We start from the raw sequence: 16,264 nt of genomic DNA, 5'->3' as shown, positions 1-16,264 counted from the left end.
CTGAAAACTTGGAAATGTAACAGGAACATAGAATATAAACAGAGGTATCTCGACTACTGTTAGACAAGAAGCGCGATACTGTGCAAAAAGGACAGACATATTTCTTTCCTTAACCTATTGAATATTCACTAATTATTTAAATTTCAGGAACAATTCGTGCACTTTTGGATTTGCATGATAAAGTACAAACCTTAGGTAACGTTCCTTTACAGTTTCGGGTACGATTCTTTGTTTAATTAATTAATTATAAACCATTCTAAACGATTCTTTCAACGAGTGTCTAGGCTTACGCGATGCATGACTACTATTTTTCGTTAGTATTGAGCTCTTGCAAGATTGAAGCTTGTTGTTTGGAATCGTAGAAGCTTGCTTAGACTCTGTACTTTATATTCCATGCATAAACATTAATAATTGATTGTCTGTTAATCCAAATTATACGAAAATTCATCGCGTCGGTATTGTCGATATTGTCGGTAGTAACGGACTGTCGGGCAATAATAATTAATAACTCTTAATTTAAACAACAATGCTGATACAAAACTATACGTGAATGTCGCTTGTAGTCTGAACTTTGTTCCACGTTTCCAAAAGTGCATGATTTCGTTCCAGAAATCGAGTAATTAATGAATATTCAACAGATTAGAAAGAGACATATGTCTGTCCTTGTCGTTCGATAGTGCCCTCCTTCTCTGCTACGTCACGTATGTCTGTCCTTTTTGCACAGTATTGCGCTTCTTGTCTAACAGTAGTCGAGATACCTCTGTTTATATTCTATGTTCCTGTTACATTTCCAAGTTTTCAGTCCAAGTTTTGCCACTCCGATAGATGGCAGCACTCGAGTATAGAAAAGAACAGCAACGTCACGTGACAACTATACGTTTGCTTTTCTATCTAATTTATTGAATATTTATTAATTACTCAATTTCTAGAAGAGATTCGTGTGCTTTTGGAATCGTAGACTAAAGATTAGATTACAGACAATATTAATGCATGGTTTGTAACAAGAATTCTAATATAAATAATTAGTTATTGACAATTGCTACGCGTGAATAGTTCCACGATTTTTCGAATAGTTTAAATTTCATACATATATATGTATAATATGTTTATAAATATTTTGTATTATTTTATATTGGCATGTACCAATACGATGAATTTACTAAGCACAATTCCAGCTTTTACGCCATTTAATTCCGCTTCATGAAACAGATCCTCAGGTAGGCAAACATCGGTAGAGGTTATCCCCATCAGGGGTATTTAGACATTTGTTGTCATAACAGACGTCTGTCCTTATTTTTACAGTCATGGAACTAGCGAAAAGAGCACACGAAACGATTAAAGATGAAATCGACCGTATCAGACCGTCAGCTCTATTTTTCTCGACGTTTTGTAGGGCATGCTGAAAGAAAGTGAAGCAAAGTTGTCTTTGAAAGATTCTCAGGTTTATCAAAAATTACACAGTTACATTGGGAACATTTATACATTTATTGAAATATTTTTGCATACATTGTATCATTTTATACATTGAAAGATGTAAAAATATACAGATTGCACATTATACAATATAAAAAAATATTCAATATTTGTTAAATTATATTATATCCAAAATTTAACTCTTAACTCACATTAATTGTGCCACTGCTGAGTATAATTATTTAAAATGAATACTTCAGGGATGACCTATGCAATCTTTATCAAAAGTTACTTCAACAATTGAGCCTTTCCTGCCATTATTTAAAGCTACAAAAAATATTAATACTATAGTATTAGACTTAAATCTATTAAAACTATCAGAAAGATTAAATCATCAAACATCAGACGTCGTCCTTGTAATTAAAATTAAATTATACTCAGTTTCAGAATTTTTAATTTACAATGAAGATTTATCGCTCTGTTAAATGTTCTTCTAAATAATACAGATTCCACATAACATTTTCATTAACATTTAATCAGATTATGTCACATTAAAGAACATATCACTACTGTCATGAAATTAAGAAGCAAATAGTTACACACATTGACGTACTTATCTACATCTCTTTTCGGGTTCGCCAAATTTCAAAATCTGGTCCCGTAAGAGTTTCTACCTACACGAAAGTAAATAAAGTAAAAAGGAGAAGATAAAGTAAAAAAGAGAAAGTAAAGAAGTAAAGAAAGACAGAGGTGAAATCCTCAATCTCACAATGGTTCTCTTCGTTTCTGGACGCTCGATTGAACGATAATGGACACTGGGTGATACAATAGAGAGTCGACTTAGGAGCAAACTGTTCTTACCCCAAACGATCGCGATGGTCATCCTTATTGGCTTATTTCGTGAGCTATACATTGTTATATATTATTACAAAGGTGTATACACGTTCTTGTGCCTTTTACCGCCATTCAGAGAAACAGACGCACGAGCTGTTTGTATTCCTATTATTTGGTCAAATAAATACGAAGGGAATATTTGAAGATAGTTTAAGAATCACCAAGACACAATGACTAGTAAGAGGATATAAAAATCGGCAGATCGGTTCCAGTATCGAATGCAGAAAGAAAAGACATCTCGAATGCTTCCAGTTGTGCGTCTGGTTTGGTTGATGAAAGGAGGTTTCCGAAGAAAGGAGAAATTTTTACGTTAGAATTGATGGTTAATGAGGATCTTCTAGTTCTGGGAATACTTCCAGGGAAATGTTTCAGAAAGAGATTTGTGAGAAATCAATGTGTTGGAATGATTGATTATAAATACTAGATGAAATCTATTATTAAATTAGAAATAAAAGAGTCACAAATGAATCGAAGGAAATGAGAAAAATTCCACTTATTTTCATAAATTCTACCTCCATTTATCATAAAATTGTAGATTGACATGAATATTCGCAATCTGTTAATCAACTAATCAATCGATCATCAGTTAATTAATTAATTAACTACTCAATCAGAAAGTTCACAGGCAGCATCTTATTCTCACATACTTGACAGAATAGCTGTATCATTTATTCCATTACTTAAACGTGATTAATTAGCCATAAAAGCGTGTCGTGACTCGAAACTAATTCACGTAACTTAAGATAAATAAGATAATAAGAATAATTCGACGACTCATAGGTCGTTGCGGCGATGAATCCGATACAGAGAGTGAACCTGGTATTCCTCTGAAGCGAAAGCAACGAAGAAGCAGAACAACATTCACCGGAGAACAGCTGGAACAATTGGAGACCGCGTTCCAGCGTGCTCAGTATCCGGACGTTTATGCTAGAGAGGAATTGGCTCAGAGGACTGGCCTTACAGAAGCAAGAATTCAAGTGAGTTTTACGCCATTTGTCGAGTATCTTGTCAATTAATTTTTTTAACGTCAACGTCTGCTAGAATGCGTATTCAACCATACAATGCCTGACATGTGTGAAATAAATAATTAGTAATTCACTTTGAAAGAGATTCAAGTAAAAGTTAGTTATTTGTTGCTGATTGAATTATACAATGAAACAGAGAGGGAATCTTAAATTAATATGGAAAAATCCGATCCAGTCACCACTATTATGTTCAGAAATTGTATACTCTGTCAATATATTGCATAAAAATGTATTAAATACTCGATATCTCAATTAACTGAAGCATTTCTAATTTCAGGTGTGGTTCAGCAATCGCAGAGCACGACTACGAAAACACGCAGGAAGTATAGCTCACTCGGTAACGGGATTACCATTGACACCCTGTCAATACGCGAGCCACGAACTTGCACAAATACCACAGGTATCTCAAATGCCACCAGCAATAACTCAAGTACCAACCACGTTACACCACAGTCCAACGACACTGCAACAAGCGAGTGCAGCTGTTCATCAAGTTCCAGGGGCCAATGCGCAGATACCTAACACCACGTCCGTGGCTCAAGTGCCTTCCACGATCAGCAGTGCTCTTCAAGGACACGCAGTGTCGATTTCAGGACATCTAAGTTCCTTACAGGGACATACGATGCAACTGGGACAGATACCAACGATTCAACCTCCTGCTGCACATGGGGCACCGACGACTATCTCTCATAACCCTGGCAAGTTGGATGTTATTACATTATTGAAGTGTTGTTAATATTTTGTCCTACACCTGAAAAGTTTATTTTATTTTATTTGGTATTTATAATTTATAATAATGTTTAAAATCCAAAATTTCAAAAAACTCACGTGATTTTAGTTCTTGTCGAAGCGCGATAATGAGCAACAACGTTGTCCAAATTTCAGGCAACACCGATTGGTCCAGGGCGCAACTCGGTTGGGGACAGTTCAATCACTTCCAAAGTGAATACACGTCGAGTCATTCGAGTCATCAGCATTCCTCGCACGCGAGTCATGCTGCTACATCGTCCTCTGGTACTGGGAATTCTGCATCGGCGGCGGAATGGTACGATCAGGGCTACGATTATTCCCAACACGCTCAGTTGAACTATCATCGAAGCGTGGGCGGCATATTTTAACGGACGATGATTGCATGGGCATTAGTAAAAGTTGGATTATCGATCGACGTTTCATTCCGCATGATGGCTTTCGTTTCTTGCAAAACTTTCCGGTTCTCCGCCCATTTTCTCGGCAATTCTTCTGAGCAGTCGAGATGTCTCAATGAACCTGAAGATCAGAAGGGAAAAATGTAAGACGTAGGACAGTTTTAAAATTCAGTATGATGACTTTTTAATAGAGTAAATATTTAGAAAATATTAATTAATATTTGGTTCCCTAACATGACTGATAATAGACTTTTTAATATTGTTAAGACAATATTAATATAGGTAACATTAAATGAGCCTTTAGACAATCTTATCCATGGATCAAAGAATAATTTGTAAAATATAAAAAGAAATTATTTATTAAATCGTTAGTTTAAAAAAATTAATATTTTGTAATAAACATCGAATAAATCATTTGCTATGCTTTTAGCAGTGACGTAAATTAATAGGAAAGTGTGATGTAGAAAGTATTGAAATATTTTAAGTACAAGGATGCAATTGCTCATTAATTAGATAAAGAAAGATGACTGTTTTTACTGGAAAATTTCATAATTAAAATAGTCTATTTTTGTAAATAAGTCGATGTATATATTTTTCTATTTCTAACATTATACGTGACACTCATGTACGAAGTATATTTGTAGATGTATAAAGAAAATATTTTATTAATTCTTGTGTCGAGTGCTTTCTTCTGTGAACACCCTCTACACCATTGTTCCTGGATATAAGAAATAAAATATAATTCACTTATATGAAATTCAAGACGAAATATTACTTGATGATTAAAGTTAAGGTAAGTTTCTACTAATGCATACATACCCATGTGTCTCCATGAAATAAGCAAATCCATTTTACAAAGAAAACATAGCTCCATCATTCTACTATTGGAATACCTTTGATCTCCTTAAATCCTAAGCCTTCAGGTAGACCACATGAGATCAGATCATTATTCATATAACAAACTATAACAACGATCAAATATAAAAGTAAAACACAATACCAGAACAAGATGTACGTGACACTTGAGACATTTATTACACTTGCTTTTGTAGCATAATAAAGCAAGTTAATCCCGCTTGTAAGAATATTTATGCACCTTCTTCATCGAGGGAAATTGGAGCATATCTTATGAATAGAAAATTATTTATAAGATTTTAAAGCAAGCATGGAACTTTCATAAATATGGGATTTTCTTGCTCGCTGCGTATAAAGATCGATTTCACATCTATAACAAAAGAGAGAATCTTAAAATAAAGAAGTATTGAAAGAATTATTGAATTGAAGGTTCTTTTACTTCATCGTTTATTATTATCGTTTTATTGTCATCTCGTTTACTCGTTATTGTCTAGACAAACACATCAATACATTCTCATAAAATCGATGACGATCGAACAATGGTACACACCATTCGCATTAGTGACAAATCGTTGATGTCGATCGACTCGGAATTACACCACAATTCTTTCCGACCGCGCGTTTACATTTAACATACACGTATTACACAATGATCTATCGATAAGTACTGAAACATGTATCATGGACAAAAGAAAGCTGAATTTTGCGTTATTACTATCGAGCCTGCAAGCCCTGAGCACTAAGAATTTACACAGACTACTGCTATACGTCGAAGATCGCGTCACGGCTTCCTCCATTCTGTCCTAAACCGCAGTTGTAGTAGAAATAGTCGAATGAAAACATCTCAAAAATCACCAAAGACTTGGCGAACATCTCTCAATCGAACAATGAATCGCTTAAACTCGGATACAGAAATACCTCAGACCATCGAGACTAACCCTATCTGATTGTTAATTTTATTATACTAAAATTAACAAATATACTTATGAATATATCTGTACTTGCAAAGTAAATGCATTGAATGTAAGTGACAAAAACTTACTACTACATTTGTTCAAAGTGTCAGATAGAATTATAATAAATTTAATAACTAATTTGGAAGTTTATCGTTAACTTATCGAAAGTTAGATATCAATATCTATTAAATGTTATTAAGAGTACTTAAAATTTTGCTTCGTCTAAGGTTTAAGACATCATCGCAGAACAGATATATCTAAGTAGATAGCTTTACGAATCAGACACATTCCATATTATTATTACAGAACTGTTAAGATTATTGTCGCTCGTTATTGTCTAATTACATTAATTTTGGAGGAAAATATGTTTGAGGAAGAAGTCTCTTAACGTTAATAGAAGTCGTGTCAGATATTGAAAAGACATAGCATGTTTAATTTAACATAAACAGCGTGAGAAGTGAATATGAAAATTAAAATTCGAGATTAAGTGAGTACTATTCAAGCAGCGTACAATTTTGTTCCTCTTCTAACATTTCTAATATTTCTTCTTGAAATAAATGAAATTATTGAAATCGTATTTTGCAAATGATATTTGTATTCTCGTTAAAATGAAAGTCTATAAAATTCCAAACTAATAAACATGAGCGCGATATAAATTACTGCAATAATCAATGTTTATTAATTTACTCGTACTCTATTAAACGTTTCGTAAAAAATTGAACGTCGCTCTGAATTTTATCTCATATTGACTTGCTATTTTCTCTTAAACGTACGCTTAGAGCATTAAGCACTAAATTAAATACAGTATTATATAAAGTCATTTTACCTGTAGGTATATATTATAAAATACTGTCAGATGTCAGATTAAACATCGATAGGAAGAGTAAATAATTCACTTTATCAAATCTTTGGTTGCTAGTGAAAAAGATTTAATAAAAATTAACAAAGCTAGTTAATCGATGTTTTAGGTTAGTCAAACATTGATAATTACTGATGCACGAGAAACTTTTAAGCGCAGTATACTGTAATAATAAATACAATGCCAATTGTCCATTGTATACAACAATTTTGTAAATCTTCTTAGATTATAGCTTCGACATTCAATCTCAACTAGTACCTTCAAGTCGTAAATAACAACTGCGACAATTTGAACTAGATCGTTCAATCTTAGACTACATTTAATTCGAATTTATATTCCACATCTTACATGATAAATGATAGAATAAGAGTGAAAATTAACTTAAAAATAACTAAATTCCTGTATATCATTTACGACACGATACTAATTGAGAGAATTAAATCTAATTGTTTTCTGAATCTTCAGAAATTATTGTCATTTGCAATCTGTCAAAACCACAAGCAATGGCGCGCCCCATATACATTCGTAAATGCAATTCGAAAATAATTTGATCTGCAGTAGCTAACTGAGAACAAGAAAGAAGTTACCTGTAAATTTTTCGTTTACCAGTTACAGGCAAATATCGGACATTCCTAGATAAAATTCGTTTCTCAAAGCGAAGTGTTTAGTAATTGTTATTCAATTCCAGAGATGTACGAGCAAACGCGTGAACAAAGTAACTAATTCATCGACATCTATCGAGTAACAGGTAATTTAGAAGGGGAACGGTTTACGACGATTTAGATCGCAGCGTGCTTGGAAGTTTCTGATGGAAATAATTACCCATAGTCGGTAAGGGGAGAAACCTTTCGAAGCCGTGTCGACAATCCTCGTGCAAGGCTTGAACGTAGCGTGCCCTTGGGTTGAAGTTAGGTCTTAGCGACCTTGACGTGTTGGAGGAGTAGTCGGACGAGGTCCCATCTGCGGGATTCTCCCTAAAATACATGATTCAAAATTCGTGTCAAATCGCGAAATAAAGTTTTTTCCCTAATTACACTGCAAGTTACTAGTCTATATAGCACATATAGTCTACATAGATTATCGTTATTACACGCTACACAGCGCTGAAACACTGATATCACTAAATACGGATTGCAGTTGTAAAAACGACACAAGAGGTGATTTCTTTCTTTTTCTTTGTCCAAAAATCACTCGATTTTGAGAAAATGTAATTGCACATTTATGATACATTTATCGTAGTAATTATATATAGTAATATATATGTTACAGTGTACATTCTCAAGAAATTTAGTTGTACATTTTTATTCTCCTACTCGGGGTATCATTTTTTCGCGTGCATCCCGTATATTGCCATACCTAAGGAAACAACAAACACAATAGTAGGCCTTCGTTGTATTTGCATAATAGTTCATACCACTTATTAGTTAGTCGCTGCATAAAAAAATTTTACAGATATAAGCTTATGAGACAATTAAGTTGTTCGTTGACAGAAACGAAGTTTCGATGAGCGAAGAAATTTGACAGCACGACACATATCTAATATTTAACACTTAACTACTTAACATTAAAGACAACACAATGTTTTAACGATAGAACTTGAATTTTTGGCGGAAGTCTTCGATACATGTTTGTATTGACAACACGAAACAACTATAAAACATTTTCAAACACAAAAGAGTAAAATACATAAATTCACCATTCGTAATAAAACATTGTCTGTCTACAGAATAAACGATAGAGAATAGGGTAATCTATTGTAGTATATTCATTGTTCTTCTGACAAGACAATTGAAAGATTACTTACACTTCACCGTTTTAGAAAATGAGAAAGTACGATGCTAGAATGATTACAGAGATCATGTAAATAAGATACATATTTTCTTAATAGAAATATTCTGCTCTTATATAATCATATAATATTTACAGTTCTTTCATTTTCCTACGAAATTAATGTATCGACTGTAATTATCAATTACTGATTAACATAAACCGAAATTAGAATACTTGTTCAGACAGATAACCCTCATACGGATACAGCAACGTTATTCCAACAAAGGGCAACTCTAAGACTATTATCTAAAATTATCTATTGATCGATCGTCCGTGCTAGAATATCTATAACATTATTATGTCCCAGTCAATCTAAAACATCTACCATATCAGCGCTCTAAATTGGTCGCAGCATCGAATCGCAAGTTCTATAACATCGACAGATGCACCACATCGAAACACCTACGATGCAGTTTGCTATTTAACTACCGTGAACGATCCATATAGAATTAGAAGAAGTGGAAGTGGAAGATGTCATATTGGCGAACGTTTGGCGTAAAATGGTCATTGCATTTTCTACGATCCGGAGAATCTCCCTCTCCCAAATATATTCAAATATTTCCGATGATTCAACCATATTTGTTTCCTTTTTCTATACTTTCATTCGGGCGTAGATGTTTGCGACAACACAGCATGATAAGAAAGGAAAATGACGAACAGTACAAAGAGAAAGGAGAAAGAGAAACAGAGAGAGAAAGAGAGAGAGAGAGAGACACAAAGAAACATAGGAGAGATATATTCAAATGGACCATCGGGAGAGACGGACCAGGTTCTCAAGCTTGTCGTCATTAACAACTATTTTGTTATGTGCTGAAACATGTTCGTAAATTTGACGTTCCACTTTCTATAAAATTTGGACAAAGATCGATACTTCAATTTCTAGCAAGAGATTAGATTAGACATGTAAATTTAAGGAGATGCTCGGTTAACTACCATTTAAACAACATATCTATTAATATGTTAAAGTGGCCCATCTTACCCGCTTACCCGTAATAATAAGGGGAGGTTGGAACCTAAAATACTGAAATACTGATTTCTACAGCTACCTATTATAATACTGTGCCATGATAATTTTGCAATAAATTGTTCACTATATGATAGACAAACGGACAAGTATACTATTGAATAGCTTTGAAACATGTAAGTTTAAGATGTTCTTTTTCTTTTTAACAACAAGGTCCATCTCTTCCGGAATTACCCTAAAATGACGGAGCAGGTGAGAACCTAATGGTCTGACCTGCCAATTAGATACCGAGGTGAGCGCGAAAATCGCGCGACCCTCAAAGTTGGAAGCCAACCAAGACGTGCCAGGGCTCCGATGTGTCTTTTACTCGCTTGAAACGTTTCCGGGTAGCCGAACTGGTCTACCTCTGGCTGCATCTCCGGTGCAGAACCTGTTTCTGACATTCACAGATTGCGCTCGATTTACGCTCGATCTCTGACTTTCACGTTCAACTACTACGCGGTTGACATGTCTATTCCCGACGATATGAAATACTCTCCCTCGAACGAGTCGAGGTCTACTTTCATCTGTGCGAACAAGGGTGCTTATGGGGGACATAGCGTGTCGTATTGCCGTCATTCTATTAATCTAACCCGTTGCAAGGATGAGATGCGTTGTTGGAAAGAAAACAAGAGGAAATTGATATTTCAGTGGTTGGATATTTCGCGTTGGAAAATGAATGTACTTTGTGTCTTAACATTTTGTTGACTTATCAAGATTCTTTTATCGTGAAGAATCATTCATCAGTGACGTATTGTTTCTTCAAAATAATTAACACTCTCGTTTTATGAATCCTCAAAAAGAAAATTTCCTAAACTTCCTAACTCTAAGCTGTAAAGAAATAAATATGTACACTCACCCATGAACCTCTTCTCAGCATTCGGATATTGTCCACTGAGTGCCTCCATCATCTCTTCATAATCGAAAACGTTCGTATTCTGCATGACAGGCAAAGGGTATTCATCGGAGAATCCAATCTGTCTTTTAGATCTCCTAACGTTCGATTCAATTTTCGCCAACGAATCGTTCAACTTCTCCTCCGCTGTTTCGTAATCGTTTTCCTGATTCTCTTCCAGATTACTCAGTTCCTGAAGATCCAACAGGTCGTTCCTTGCGTTCATTTCGTCCGCCATCGATCTACCATGACGGGAGAGGGTCCTAAGGATCACGCTTCCAGGCAGAAGAACACCTCTCTTCAACGAAACTGGCCAAGCGGAATTTTTAGCCAAAGATGAGACACTCCTCTGGTTTCTGGCAGGAAAATCGCCTGTTCTAGCTAGGGAACCGACGTATCTTTTCCCATAAGGAAGTCCATAGTCTCTGGCTACGGATGCTACGTTCCTTTTCCCATTATGAGGCAGAGTATACGTTCTCGCCAAGGAAGCGACGTTCCTTTTTCCATTGTAACGTATCATAGGTTCTTTGTTATTATTCTTGCTCTGATCGTAATCGTGAATTAGCGATGCCATATTACGTCTGCCAGGTGGCAACGCGAAATCTCGAGCCAAAGTGCCAACGTTTCGTTTCTCCATTAGATAATCTCGTGTGAAAGCTTGTAAGTCTGAACGACTGTTTGGTAGGAGATAATCGTTTTGCCCTTGTTGCTCGCTGTTTGAGGAATTAATAGAAAAACTAGTTTTAATTTCGTACATTGTAAAATTTGTCAAATTTTTCGAATAACGATTAGCAAGAAATTGATAAATCGATACTTGCAGGTAATTCTTTTTTGATTTTCAGATTTCTTCACGTTTCCTAAATTTAAATTCATATAAGAAAACTATACATATTGTGATACTCTGATTATCCATAGTACTCAATAATAAGATATTGATATCGTATAATATCTAATACACTTAATTTAATAGAAAACTTTATTAAATAGAAAACTGATTGAATGGTACTGATCCACCAAATTTAAATTTCGATTACAAGACATTTCATGCACCAATCCAATAAATTGAACAGAATTATATACCTCGAAATTACAGCCCTCTTCTCTTCATCATCTTCATTTTCAACAACGCGATCGTGAATACTAAATGGTAGATCGTCATTCTTAGCCAACGTTGCTAGGCTTCTTTTCTGAGATTCGGGCAAGAATTCCCTCGCGTCAATATCATCGCTATCATCGAGCAAACGTCCCAGAAGATCTGGTAACTTCTGTGTTCTTCCATTAAGAATAATGCTGAGATCGCCACGTACAACCGGATCCTTCAACAGTTGCAAATAAACCCGACCAGGTACGCAGATCTCTGAGTCGTCGCCTTCTTCGGTTAGAGCTCTCAAGTGTGCCATATCATTGCGACTTTTTGCATCTCCACTTACTCTTGCTGCTCTAGAATAAGCAGCTAAATTCGAACTAACTTCCGGATGGCGCAATAGAGCTAGGAAAGCTTGTTTTGGCATGCATTGAGTGCTGTCTTCATCCTGGCACGTCACCTGCAAATTTTAGATAATATTTGTTAAGTATGACGATAGGATTTATTAAATATTTTAAATATGATATTTTTAAATATTTTAATATTTAATATTTCAAGTATTTTTTAAAAGACTGATTTTAATTATTTAAGTGGATGAACAAGTAAATTGATTTTGTCTCAATGAAAATTCAATTCTCTTCTCAGAATGGAAATAAATTGTGAAACAAATATTAATGTCTTTGAAATAAATTTTAATTAATTAATTTAATTAAATTAATTTTTAATTTAATTTTAATTAATTTAATATTAATTTTAAGACTGAATAATAAAACTGAATGATAAAAGAGCTATTTTAAAATTAAGAACATTTTTTATCGTTAAAGATGCGAAAACTGTGTTGACGATTTGCATTGACTAGTCACAGTTAAGTAAAATGTGCATTCAATCTATTTCCATCAAAGCCTGGTGTTTCAGATATTCAACAGACGGTACTATTCTTCTTCGAATCCATTGATTCAATGTTTTTGTAGTTTTAAAGCCTCTCATGTAAAATCGTGTAAAGAATTCATCAATCCATTTTACACTGAATACTGTTTCGATTCATGAATCAGTTTAAAACTTTGATTATTTGTTCAATTAGAATCGAACAATCATTTCAACTATTACAATAAGTAACAGAATCAAAAATAAATTTACTCCTGTTTATCTGCAACAAAATAAAGTAAACTCTGCGAGTTAAGTTATAATGTAAGAAAAATTACTCTTAGTCGCATATAAAATTGAGAATAATCAGTGCATAATAACATATATAACGCATCACTGAAAGCTTATTTTACGCTTGGAGTCGCATGAGTGATCTATCCTGGATAAATTATATAATTTTCTGGATAACGGATATCCATTATGCATAAAGATTTTCCAAGGAAACTTCGTGTTTTATACACCGCTGCTCAAAAAGTTTTAGATCATTTATTCGATAAGAAGAAAACTTCGATCTTTTAGCGGAAGTATGAAAAAGATTAATATCTGACAAAAAAAAAATCAGTTTTAACCTTCGAATAGTATCTAAACGGTATTTCGTTTTATTTTGTATTATATTCTTTAAATATTAAAAGAGAATGCTTTGGGGACATTATTTAAACATTATACGAGCGAAATAAAAATTATGTCGTTGGAATATTATGAAAGTTTCAAAATGATTTGAAATTTTCGTAATATTCGCAATTAATTAACAAGAAAATAAATCAAACAATTTGAAGCACAGGCGTACTACAAGCAAGTGTCACATTCCAACATTTAATTTTTGAGAGAACGTTTCCGACAAAAGAGACCATATGAAATCAGCAAAAATTCTCCAGTTCTAATTCATAGTTGAAACGTGGAAATTAATTAATCGGTACGTAATGCGTGAAACAGTGGACAGATGCGTCGTAATTAAACAGGTTCGCCGTGTCATCGAAAATTAATTTGGTTTATTCGCGATGGAGAACATACCGTTTGGACACGAATTTTCTCGTTGAAACAATGTTACTCTGTTGTTTGCTAGAAATTAATTACATTTAATACATGCATATGTAATAAATTGAAATTAAATTTTCGTTATTCATTTGATCAGATCAATAACTAAGTGAACGTTTATTCTAATATATACCTTACAAATTCACTTGCTTTGTATGCCGTTCGGAAGTCACAGAGATCAACTTCATGAATTAGAAATTAGAATAAAATGATGACGCTGTAAGCATTATTTTTTAAATATCTTACAATTTTTCTATTATTATTTATTATTTATGTCTTCTTCTGACAACTGAACTGTCTTCAATCAAAGTTATTAACTCATTAACTTTGAACGCTGAGAAACATTTTCCTTGAACTCTGAACTTTGAAAACTGAACTGAAATTGAAAACTGAACTGAAATCAATACTCGAAGTCAAGCAAAAGAATCGATGAATTTGACTTCTGAGAAGATTATACATACCTACGTACATCTTTTTGCAATAAAAGTAATGCAACTTGAATAAACATGTTTTTCCAAGAGTAGTGGAAGTTAGTCTTTGAATACGAGAGGTTACTTTATCAGTCAAAGAAACTATGAAGTTAAGAAAAAACGCACGTTTCGCCATGTCAACTGACGCTTGTTCTAATTTCCAGGATGCAGTTTCACAGTATCACGTGATTCAAAGAAAGCGACATAATTGCTCTCTCTAGCGGCTAAGGTATGAAAATAAAAGAACGAGGGTATGAGAATAAATGGTATGAAAATAAAAGATTGATCAAAAGTGATATTCTTCTGTGATATTCTCGTAGTGATAAACTGCGTGTTTTCAGTTGCATTTTTCATTGCAAATGTGCAGTATATGGGATTTGCCGAAAATTCGTTAAATGAAACACGAAGTATCATTCGATTATTGAAATGGAGGCGTGAAGATCGATTGATGATTGCGTAATACTTCCGATGCTAATCTATCATCACACTTATGATTAAGTTTGTTTTATTAATATATTTTATTTATTAAATAATTATTATCAAATTACTATTGCAACAAAATTAAATACTCTTTTATGCTTTTCTGTTCCTTATTTATTTTGATGAATCAAAGTCATCGATAGTTATCGAATTCTTTACTTCGAGATAAATTTTCGATAGATTATTTCGTAGTCGTTCTGTTTTACACGCAATTTTATACATTTCAGTTTTGTACATTTGTTTTGTACATTGTTGATTTGCTTTTACACAAATTATTGGATAATGGCACAGAAGAAATGAAAATTCGAAATTTGATAAGATTATAGGTAATATTTCATACATACTTGTATAATAGAATCATAAATAATTTCTTAGTTTAGTGAGAACATTAACAAATGAATTGAATACATTTTCTTAATAGATTTCCAATTTTCTTAATAGATAGATTTTCTACATTTCTATTTATATTCAAACAATAAATTGAACTAACCTATATATATATATATATATATATGCCTGCATTTCCCGCGCAAATTTTCTACAGTAGTGTCATCTCTTGACTTTTATTAATAACTTTATTTTTTGAAGAGGTCGCTATTATAAGTGCAATAAGTTTTAATATGTTTCAATATACACTAACGATTAATACTGTGTTTTTTCAGAATAATTTATAATATTTCACGTTTTCTTAAAGGTTAGTTCGTTACGTGAAGAAGTACTCCAGTCTAAAACTGATTCAATGAATCAAAAGCGAAGACCGTAAGTAACAATCTTCCATTATTTCGTACATTCTAAATAATGTGACACTGTCTTTAAGAATAATTTATAATATTCATGTTTTTTGTTAAAGATTTTTGCAACTTGCTTGCTTTCAATGGATTCAATTTATCCTATTTAATGACACTTCTATTTAATGATGATATTTCCTACATCTCAGCATCGATCTTCGCACCGAATCGTAAGTCACATGCATTTTTATTTCTCTTAAACATATGAGTAACGTACAATTTTTTGTGACCATAATGATCACAAAAATTTATTATGTTATTACTTTTTATAGAATGTTAATATTTGCTTGTTTATTAGTTCAAGAGCTTTTATTATTTTCATTTTTCAAGTATAGGACTAAGTAGAGTAGATAGTATACTTCCTGATATGTTTCTTAATTTTGAGGAAAAATTAAACTAATAATGAATTCATATTCGGATGTTAATATTTATTTATTTTGATCCACGTAATCAAGATTCATTTAATTAATATTATAACAAAGTTTGCTAAGGCTCTGCCAAGTCAACTGCTATAAACACAACAATATTCTGTAATTCGATATATATATATATATATATATATATATATATATATATATATATATATAACTCAATGGAATATATATATA

General features: G+C 33.2%; 2 protein-coding genes across 4 annotated transcripts in view; one reads left to right on the top strand and one right to left on the bottom strand.

Moving 5' to 3' along the window:
- LOC122528855 (protein gooseberry-neuro-like) overlaps positions 1 to 4,726 on the top strand; it is a 32,862-nt gene extending 28,136 nt beyond the window's left edge. Inside the window, exons 4-6 of the mRNA XM_043654438.1 lie at positions 3,088 to 3,284; positions 3,610 to 4,030; positions 4,218 to 4,726. Coding sequence (XP_043510373.1) covers positions 3,088 to 3,284; positions 3,610 to 4,030; positions 4,218 to 4,450 — 851 coding nt within the window. The 3' untranslated portion in view covers positions 4,451 to 4,726. The remainder of the gene's footprint in view (positions 1 to 3,087; positions 3,285 to 3,609; positions 4,031 to 4,217) is intronic.
- Positions 4,727 to 5,765: 1,039 nt separating this feature from the next.
- LOC122528842 (neuropeptide-like 1) overlaps positions 5,766 to 16,264 on the bottom strand; it is a 22,075-nt gene continuing 11,576 nt past the window's right edge. The window contains exons 2-5 of one of the 3 annotated variants that reach the window (XM_043654404.1): positions 11,956 to 12,419; positions 10,840 to 11,588; positions 10,215 to 10,377; positions 5,766 to 8,121 (exon numbers count right to left, since the gene is read on the bottom strand). In XM_043654404.1, coding sequence (XP_043510339.1) covers positions 7,917 to 8,121; positions 10,215 to 10,377; positions 10,840 to 11,588; positions 11,956 to 12,419 — 1,581 coding nt within the window. In that variant the 3' untranslated portion in view covers positions 5,766 to 7,916. The remainder of the gene's footprint in view (positions 8,122 to 10,214; positions 10,378 to 10,839; positions 11,589 to 11,955; positions 12,420 to 16,264) is intronic. The other 2 variants (XM_043654413.1, XM_043654421.1) reach the window with 2 other exon arrangements.

This window comes from Frieseomelitta varia, unplaced genomic scaffold (genome assembly GCF_011392965.1).
Source record: "Frieseomelitta varia isolate USP_RPSP 00005682 unplaced genomic scaffold, Fvar_1.2 scaffold_130, whole genome shotgun sequence".
NCBI classification, from domain to species: Eukaryota; Metazoa; Arthropoda; class Insecta; order Hymenoptera; family Apidae; genus Frieseomelitta; species Frieseomelitta varia.
Note: the sequence above shows the minus strand (reverse complement) of the source record. Positions and strands in the feature narration are given on the sequence as shown.